Genomic DNA, 10,352 nt, shown 5'->3' on the forward strand with positions numbered 1-10,352 from the left:
TGGTGGCAAGGAGACGGTGGCAAGCGCTGACCGGTACCTGCAGATGGTGTGGGTGGCGAGGGGGGGTTGCCCAATCTCAGGGGTGCACCCCTATTGCACAAGGGTCATTGCACAAGCGTGCACTGGCACCCCCCGAGGCCGCGGGGAGCAGGGGGAGCTGCCGCGCACGTGTCACAGAAGCCCCGCCATGCACCGCCCTTCTTGGCGGGAGCGGGCGGGTCCGCCCTGCCGTAGCCCCGCCCCGCCCGTGACGCAGCGCGGGAAAGGGGCCATGCGCGCGGGAATGGCGGCAGCCGAGCCCGGCCCCGCTCCTGGCGGCAGCGCGCACTACGAGCTGCCCTGGTGAGCGCGGGGCTGGGACTGGGGCAGGGGCAGGGGCAGGGTGGTGCCGGGCCCCGCCTTGACCCGGCCTTGCTGTGTCCGCAGGGTGGAGAAGTACCGGCCGCAGGCGCTGGCCGAGATCGTGGGCAACGAGGACACCGTGAGCCGCCTGCAGGTGCGGGGGGGCCGGCAGCCATCGGGACAAGTTACTGCCAGTGCACTTGGTGGGATGGCTTCATCTGTCTTGGTGCTGGGAATAGGGGGAAGGGTGTAGCTGGGTGACAACTTAAGGTGGGATCAACTGGAAAAGGCACCTTCCTATAAAAACATGTACGGTTCAAAACAAACCGCCTAGACGTACAGATCGCCGTTACCCGGCGGCGCCGAACGAACGAACGCGCGGGTGACCGGCGGGACCTTTCTGCGGGCGTCGTTCGGCGAGTTTGAGCGAGGACCCTGCGTAACGGATGAAAAGCGAGATGAGGCTGGACATCCACGAGCGCTTTGACGCCCCCTCGGAGCCGGAGCCCGGGGTGGGGGGTTTGGGCAGGAGCTACACGGGACGTGCGCTACGCGGTTAACGGGTTAATCGCGTAGTATGGGTAGACTGGCCGCACACGGACACCATCAAAATGACAGTCCAGCTGTAAAAAGACCAGCCAGCTATAAAGTTAGTGCTTGAAAACGGTAACAACTCTATATCTGGTTTCTATCCAGGTTTAATTTGAACCTGGAGCAGAGCCCCTAGTCATGGGTTTGCTGGGGACTGACTGTCAGCATCTCTTTAAAGATGAATGCAAGGGTACTAACAACCCCAGACCAAGAGAAGTGTATGAGTAATCCAGGCCTTGGCATACAAAGGATCAAAGAAAGAAAGACGGGAAAAAATGAGAAAGGAACAGAGAAGAAATGTAACAACTGAGGTCTTTGTTCTGGTCCTGAAAAACAGGAGCACATCGAAACTACTGATTTCAAAGGGTTTTTTTTCCTTGCAAGTAACCAATTCTGTCCTCTCCCTAGGTCTTTGCAAGGGAGGGAAATGTACCCAATATAATAATTGCTGTAAGTATTTGTTTTTTGCATGGTACCCTGCTCCTTCTTGCTATGCTTTCTGGTCAAACATTGTCTTTTACTAGATGTACAGACGCACTGAAGATGTTAATAAGTGAGCTTAGTCTGTAGCCAAGGATGAAGTTTGTGTTTAATCCGTTCTTCCATCAGCAGTGTCCTTAGCTAGCTTCTGGCTTCAAGGAAGAAACCAGACCTGCTGGGCATTATTCTGGCACCTGGCTGCCAGATGCCTGTTATTGACTGCTGTTGATGGAGACAGGATCCTGGAGTAGGTGACCTCCCAGTCTGGTTTTTCCCTTTGGCAATTCTTGTGATCCTGTTCCTGCTAATGGAAACCATCCAGCCATTTTCAGGCATCACCTTTATCAGCCATTGCTTTTCATAGGGTCCTCCAGGAACCGGCAAGACCACCAGTATTCTCTGTTTGGCTCGTGCACTTCTTGGTCCTGCATTAAAAGACGCGGTTCTGGAACTGAATGCCTCAAATGATAGGTGAGTGAAAGCAGAGTCCTGATCAAAGCACGTAAATCTTGGAAAGAGATGGGATCTGAGACATACCTTTATCCTAAGTCATTGCTTTAACTCCTGACTGCTCCCTACTCAGCATAGTGGCTGTATGGGACCCCATCTTGAGGCATGTAGGTGTCTTTAACACGGGGGTCTGTATTTTACTTTGGAAATCAGATGCTTAAAAGTGAGACGTTGCAGCACTGAGCTTTCTTAGATGCACAAGTGCTTTAAGATGATTGATGGAGAGCGCTGTGAGCGCATAGGATGGCTTGGATAGGGATGATCCTGCCTCGGGCAGGGAAGGAGTTGGACTAGATGGTCTCTGGAGGTCCCTTTCAGCCCTGCTTCTCTATGATTCGGAGTGCAGCATATTGTGCTGCCTTTATTAATGTTCATTATTGAGCAGCTGCCAAATCATAAATCTCGTCTCTCTAAACTGAGCACTGGAAGATAATATCATTTTGTTTCCAAGAAAATCACTCAATTATTTTTCTGTCCAACAAAGCATCTGTTTCGTGACAGCGAAAAGGAGTCTGTCAAGTCGGTTTCCTTAAATGGTATAGTAAGCCAGAAGCGAGTCTGGGTGAACATTTAACTGCTTTAATTATTGTTTCAGGGGCATCGATGTGGTGAGGAACAAAATTAAGATGTTTGCTCAGCAGAAGGTCACACTTCCAAAAGGTCGGCATAAGATAATCATTCTGGATGAAGCTGACAGGTACCACGTTTTTCTCCTGGTCTCAGCTCCTCAGAAGTATTCTACAGAATTTCGACTTGCATTAAAAGATAGAGCTCCTATTGCAAGCATCCTTATATTTTTATTGGCCTCTCAAAAATTATTTGTTGTGAATAATTGTCTGTTTAGCAGCTGTCTGAAAGGACTCCTCTCTCAGGGCCATTTTATATTGCAGAGGAGATGGCGACTATCTGAATGGAGCACTTAAAGATTCAGTGGGATGTGAAATAGCATCCAATTTACTGGCTATTTCTAAGCTCTCATCTGGAAAGAGGGGGGTTGTTGCGGCGCGCACAGCTCTGGACCATTTTGTTAGCAACAAAGGATGAAGCTGGCTGCCAGGGAGACTCGTACCTGTGCGTTTATGGCCAAAAATGATTGTTCTTGTAAACATGAATGGGTTTCTTTAAGCTGTGCTTCAGTCGTATGTATTCTGCTTGTAATGCAGGGTGACTTGTTCACGCCTGATTGTCTAGATAAAATTACTTCAGTTTATATGTTGTCCAACCACAAGACCAAATCATTTGCAAGGTGTGACAAACAACAGAACAGAAACTCTGAAGGCTGTATAAGCAATTAGATTGCAACTGGAAGCCAGCGAAGGGTAAAATAGACCCCAACTGTCTCTTTTTTTTTTTTCCCTCAGCATGACAGATGGAGCCCAGCAAGCCTTGAGAAGAACAATGGAAATTTATTCTAAAACCACTCGCTTTGCACTGGCATGCAATGCCTCTGATAAGATCATAGGTAAAAAAGGCTGCTTGTCTTTAGACAGTCTTCTTTTTAAACCACTTCCATGCTGACCATTCTCTTCCTACTATGTAGCATGTGATGATAGGGCTTGGAGATTAAAGTTTTCCACAATTTAAACCACCAAGCTCTCTGCAGTAGAGTATAAACATGAAACCCCAACCTCTCTCTTCATTGCTTTAGTCAAGAACTATGGAGCTTGATGTGATCGTTTAAAAAAAAAAAAAAATTAAAAAGTCAGGCTTTTCCAACAAGCAGCTGGTATGTAGCATGTCTGAAAGACAAGGCACCACATTAACAAATGCTGAGCACACTGGTTAAGGTATAATCTCTGCCCTGATATTTTATTTCTACCAGACTGCCCTAAATATTTAGAAGTATTTAGTCATCTGACATTCTTAAACCAATGATGGCTGATGACGGAGGATAAAAGGGCATGGATCACTCAAGACATGCCCCATTCAAATAGTTTTCCTCCAACACATCTATTACTTCCCACAGCCAGAAACAGGCTACTCGGGTACATAGACCATTGGTCTGACTCAGTTTGTACTTTTTATGTTCTTAACCTTTGCAAAGCAGAATTACATTATATCAACAGTTAGATGGATATTCATGTAAACTGTGCCCTTTTTTCTTGGTTGGTTTTGGTTTTTATTCTCATTGTCCTATTTCCTGTGACACCAACCTTCTCAGAGATACAAGTTTAATTACATTTGTCTTGTGGGCAGTATAGGATACTATTAAACTTCTGCTGGGGCAATTAAATAGTAGGACAAACAAAAATGAGGGTCTCTCACATTTTGGACACTCATGAACATTTCAGATGATCAGCAGAACAAGATTCAACTTTTAGATTAGTTTGTCACAAGCCAGATCTATCACAGCTGATGTTTTTAACTTGCCTTAGAAGAAGTCATAGTAGACACCATTCCCTGCCAGCTTTCTCGGGGCTGAGCTACATCAGGGAAACTTTCCTGTTAGGAGAAGTGGAGTGAGGGGTTGGGCAGAAGCTTCCCAGCTACCTTTCCCCTAAATGTATGAATCTCTCCCCTCAGAGCCGATCCAGTCTCGCTGTGCAGTGCTGCGCTACACCAAGCTGACGGATGCACAGATCCTTGCCAGGTTAATGAAAATTGTAGAGAAAGAGGATGTGCCATATGCAGATGATGGACTGGAAGCCATTATATTCACAGCACAAGGAGATATGAGACAGGTAGAGAAACACCCCAGTTAGAAAGAGACCTCCTTGCTGAAACTATGAAACTTTGAATTTGGCCTCGTATGCTTTAGGTTCCAGTCAATAAAGAATTGAGGCCGTCTTCAGTACTCGAGTCACTAACCTGCATGGTTAGATCCACTAGAGAACTGAGCTAATCTCCTTAACAGTTCACTTGTGGAAACTGGAGGATGACCTGTAGAGGAACCAGTTTGTCCAAATCATACAAGTCATGGTGTTTACCCATAAAAGTGGCAGTTGTCCCCAAAAATAAATCAGTATTTGACTCTGAGGAGGGGGAAGGCTAGAGGTGGAACGCCTCAAAGTAATGGAAATGTTCTTCTTACTAATTGCAGGCCTTAAACAACTTGCAGTCCACGTATTCTGGATTTGGCTTTATTAACAGCGAGAATGTTTTTAAGGTTAGTAGCTAGATTTGATTGCTCGCCATTGCTACGCAAATGGAAATCTGCCGCAAGGAAACGCATCTGATATCAACCCCTCGTACCAACGTAGAGCACTGCAGTAGAAATCTGCTATGACACATTAGACGCTCTCAAATTTTGAGATTTCTTTGTCCGTTTTTAGGTAGTTTTGCATATCTAACAGTAACTACATTAAATAAAATAAATGCATGTACTTTTTGAGAAGATGGCTAGAGTACAAAGTTTCCCCACTAATGCTGTAAAAAGAATATGGTACTTCAGCATGTTTGCTGAATTTTGAGATCTTTGGCTTTATAACCAAAATCAAGTCTCAAGTATATTGTTACCAGGACAGTTACAACGTTCATTAGTGATATATTGGTTCTTTTTAGGCCAAGAAGTTAAGTGACATTATCAGAAATATCAATCAGTTAAAAATAGTAGTGAGTTGGGCCTTTATTAGATGGTTTTCTCAGATAAGATACTGGAGTTAAATAAAAGCCTTTTTAAAATTATTCTGGGTTTTCCTGAGCAGGAAGGGAAAGTGTGCACTGGAGTCTCTTGAACTTCTGATTGCTCTTTTGGTCCAGGTGTGCGACGAGCCACACCCTCTGCTGGTGAAAGAAATGATACAGCACTGTGTGAATGCAAACATTGATGAAGCGTACAAGGTTTGGATGTCTGTTCTCAGTCACTTTCCCTACAGCTTGGTTGGTTGGTTGGTTGGTTTTTTGTTTGTGTAAAACTTCCACTTTGCTTTGCTGCTTATCCAAGACAAAGGTAAAAAGCCTCATATTGAAATGTTTTTATGCAAGTAAGCTTAATACACAGGGATGCAGGTACTGTCCAGACTTCTATGCTGAAAGGCATCCCTGCTACCAACTGGATCTAAGGGCATTTATCCATATACGTTTTTGTCCCGCGACGCACCAGACATCCAGCAGGTTGGAGCAGACTCGATTAATAGTCTGCTCCACACGCGAGCTGACGCACGCTGCGCTGTGTCACGTGCAGTTGTATAAGCGGCAAAACGCGTGTCAGTGTGGAAAGTGGGTAACAGGAGCAAAATGTTTGCTCCCCCATCTCTGAACATTAAGCTCGTTTCTTGTTAGTCTTAATGGTCTGGGTGAAAGTAGCTCGATACAGAAATGAAATTTGCTTTTAGTTGGCAATTGGGAATGTTGATACTGACTGCAAAAGAGTAGTCTGCCTGCCTTTGATCGGTGTAATGTTCGAAGGGGGAAAAGGTGCTGGAATGAGCAAAACTAATGAGTCGTATCATTTTGGACCCTGTTTGTTAGAACAGGACCAAGATTCAACCACTTGCTAAAACATTGGGGATGCCTATACACATGCTATGGGGTGGGTGGGGAAGGAAGGGGTGCTTTTTAATTAGAACGGCTCCTGGACAGCATCTCTAATTAAAATGCCAAAACATCATATGTATTCAGAGTCCCGCATTTCAAAATGACTGCGGGGTACTAACTAAAGCTCATTTGACAAGTTTTAGTTAAAGCACTCCCTGCCGGCGTTTTGAAACATGGGAAAGGACGCTGAATACACGTGACACTGCAGCACACCGATGCTCCAGCAGACGTGATGAATCAAGTCTGCTCCAGCATGTTCTAATTAGAACGTGTCGCAGCACGTGTATAGGCATCCTAGGTGCAGTTTCACCAGGTGAGAAACTGGAATGTGAATACCAGTTCCTATATGACCTTATGGAGAGTAAATCAGACTTATTCTCCCCCCCACCCAGATTCTTGCCCATTTGTGGAGGCTTGGATACTCGCCAGAGGATATCATTGGCAACGTCTTTAGAGTGTGCAAAACCTTCCAAATGCCTGAGTATCTGAAACTGGAGTTCATCAAGGTTAGTGCTAAACCAGGTATCACATTAAATCATGGGAATATTTTTAACAAAAAAGGGTGCGATTCCCAGTGAAGGGGCAGCCCCACGGTCTGTTCTGAGACTTGCTGGATGGATCTGAGTGCAAAGGCTTGCTGTTAGCTTCTTTTCACCTACCATAGACTTCTGTGCCAGGTGCCTGCTAGTCTGGTTTAAGAATGGCGACTTGAAAGTTAAGCACACACCCAATTCCAGCAGCTTGGGGTGTCCTAAAAATGTATTCAACTAAGTTACCAGTAATTTAAGTCAACCACTGAATCAAAGATTCACCCCCTTCAGCTCCCAACAGCCATTTCAACCCCTTGTCCTAGAATACTCCACGTATCCCTCTCACAAAAGGGAGTTCAGGTGGCTTTTGCAGTAAGCCCAGAGAGACATGTTCAGGCTGCAGTTACCAAGAATTATATGGCATTGGGATCCAAAGGGAGAGGTAGGAGTTTGTACTTCAGCACATCTTTTAAGGTTAAATCCTGCCCTTGGATGCATGTTGCTCCCTTAAAGGTAAATAGGAGACGTGCTGGTGTTGGAGAACAATATTGACCTGGTCTATATTCAGACGCCCTTGCTTTGGAATGGCTGGCCTGGTTTAGCCCCACAAACATTGAAACACAAATTGTTTCTAAGCTCAGGTAGCTTGGGGCCAGACTTTTGGACCTGAAGAGTGAGGTATGATTTAGGCTAACTAGATATTTAATACCAGGGACCTCTGTAAGCATGGGCTAGAACAGGTGAAGGTAGATGAGACAATCTTGCTACTAGGGAAACAAAGGACAAGCCAAAGTCTTTCCTAAATCTTATCTCCTTTGCTGAAAGAGCAGAAAATTTCCAGGCCTGATGTGCCCTGGCTGTATTTTTCTCATCAGGAAATTGGATATACTCACATGAAGATCATGGAAGGGGTGAACTCCCTCCTGCAGATGGCTGGGCTGCTTGGCAGGCTCTGTCAGAAGACGGCTGCTCCGGAAGCCAGTTAGAGGATTTCCATGGACTGGAGGTACATTACCAGGTTGTGGCATGCAAGGTGTGCAGCTGCCAGCAGGCTGGCACCACATATGCACTGCCAGCACAGAATGAGGGGAATCTATTCCTTTTGCTGAACCTGAAAGTGAGAGCCAACCTTCTTTTTAAGGTGTCTTGTCCTCTTTTGTAGGCTAAATAAAAAAATTAAAACCTCTTGGAACTGTTCCCTGTTGTATAACAGGTGAAGAGTAGCACTAGACAGTCCAAATGTCGAGTTCAAGCTTCTTCCTAGCTTCCCTGTTTGGAAGGGTGCAAGGCTGTAGTGGCCTGGTGTTAAGGACCAATGACTGTAAAGTGACTTTTACAGTGGGATGGTCTCAGCCTCTTTCCTCCAAGATAGATCTCACGTCTCTCACGTCTCACAGCATCCATGCCTGAATGTCCCACTGAGGCCAAGGAAGGAGAGGGTTGTGTAACATGAGTGTTGTAAGAGTTAAGCATACAGTATATGAAATACAGAGTGAATTCCAGTGTCACCTGCAGGTGAATGCATCTGGAAGTGGAGCCACTCATATAATTAAGATGACCCTTTTACCTTAAAATTCAGAACGTGCAGGAGGCCAGAGTAATTGGATGCTATTAATTACATCACCCTTCACTTGTAGGGAGAGGAGAGGGGAGGGGAAATTGCCTTGCCTGACTTGGCCACAAATTGCATTTCCTCAGTGATCAGGGAAATGCAAATAGACATGGTGGATGCAGCACTACTACCAGGGGCTTTTCAGTTGGAGAAGACTTGCATCTTGGACACAGAGGTGGAAACAGTTCAGGGGGCAATAGGCCAAATGAGGGGACAAACTAGTTTGTTCCCTGCTATCGAGGTGGAACAATAGTGTTGTTAGATGGTGGAAGAGAGAGCCAAGACTAAGGATGCTGTGGATGAGGCTATTAATAGCCAAAGAGCATGTTCATTTTGCCTGGACAAGGGAGGGCAAGGCAAAGGGAGACAGCACTACAGGCAGGGGAGTGATACTCAGAAAATTTTATTGTTCCATTATCATTAAATCTCTACCCAAGTGTACATGATTGGTTAGTATTCCTGGTTGCCATTCAGTGTATGACTGACTGGAATAAGTCATTTATGTACAATTCACGTGGGATCAGGGGAGCATGCTGCTGGGTCCTGTAGAAGTGCAGCATCAGTCTTGATTTCAAAGTGCTGTCTGTATTCACACAACAAGCTCATAAACAAAAAGGTGAAGCACTTATGAATCCTCTGCCCACCTAGGCCAGCCAGCCCCTCACCGCTGTTCCTTTGGACGCAAGCACCCTCACTTTCTAGTAATAAGCACAGCTGTTGAAACATAGCCTCCCCCCAGCTTTGCAACAAGGGCTGATCATGGTGGAAAGCCCCTCTGGCACTTCCAAGTCACTCACTCCTCCCTGCCCTTGACAAGCTCCTCATCGCTCGTATTCTTCAGTGGAACAGCATCCCATCCTTTTCAGTGTTTCCAGGACTGCAGCTTTCTGGTCATTGCCTCGGCTTTTTCAGTTTGGTGGCTTGTGTCTCTTCATTTCCCTCCCACCTTCAGACTGCAGTGCACCCCGGCATTTAACAATGTTGGCACAGACTGTGCTAATGCAGCACACTCGAATTGAAGAATGGCAGTGCCTTCCCGTTGCAAGCAAGGCAAAAGGAGGTTTGAGGATGAACTTGCTTCCACTTACAGCATTATGTCATCTCTTCCCAACGAAGACAGGCTATGTACTACTGCTTGTTAGCTGAGACTGCACATGGCCAAAACTCCCTGCACACCTAGATACTTTAATGCTCACAAGTGATAGAGATGCACAGGGTGGGAATGACAACACTTAAAAATGAGTCTTGAGTTTCAGTAGTTCCAGTAATATGTCCTGGACTTCTTCCAAGGCAGTGAGATCACAGAGTGAAAAGTGCCCCATGTACACTTAAGTTAGGCAAGAATTTACCCCTCTTTAGAGAATGACTATAGCCCGCAGGATGGTGGGAATTTGCCTTTGGTCTGCATGGAGCAGATGGTGCGATAGAATCCACTGCTTTAACCAGGAAAATGTGCAACTTCTGTTCTACACCTCTGAGCTCCTAGCTTGGCAACAGAAGCCTCTTTTTCCACATAGGCAGCAAAAAGTATCAATTTATCCACCTCCCTGCTTAGCAATGCACAATAAATATATTGCTTCAGCTTTTCACATACCTAAAATGTACTCAAAAGTTTGTACTGGATTAATGGTATGTTGCTGTGCGCCAGGCACCTTTTACTGCTGTAAAGTATTTCTCCATGCAAGAAACAAGGGCTTGCGTATGTATTTCCTGGACCTAACTACAACCTAGCTCTCAGCAGCTCGATGTCTTCCTCTAGCTCAGGGGTTTTCAAGCTTTTTTAATAAGTGTACTCCCAGCGGCTGGGGATG

At 45.7% G+C, this 10,352-nt stretch overlaps 1 protein-coding gene across 1 annotated transcript; it reads left to right on the forward strand.

The window, feature by feature from the left end:
• The first annotated feature begins 238 nt into the window (after positions 1-238).
• RFC2 (replication factor C subunit 2) lies at positions 239-8,115 on the forward strand. Its single transcript, XM_006260208.4, has 11 exons — positions 239-342; positions 427-496; positions 1,342-1,383; positions 1,778-1,884; positions 2,519-2,620; positions 3,285-3,385; positions 4,447-4,604; positions 4,964-5,029; positions 5,623-5,703; positions 6,792-6,905; positions 7,805-8,115. The coding sequence occupies exons 1-11, from the start codon at positions 272-274 to the stop codon at positions 7,913-7,915; spliced, it is 1,023 nt and encodes a 340-aa protein (XP_006260270.2). The 5' UTR covers positions 239-271; the 3' UTR covers positions 7,916-8,115.
• Positions 8,116-10,352: the final 2,237 nt, after the last annotated feature.

This window comes from Alligator mississippiensis, chromosome 14 (assembly GCF_030867095.1).
Source record: "Alligator mississippiensis isolate rAllMis1 chromosome 14, rAllMis1, whole genome shotgun sequence".
NCBI lineage: Eukaryota > Metazoa > Chordata > Crocodylia > Alligatoridae > Alligator > Alligator mississippiensis.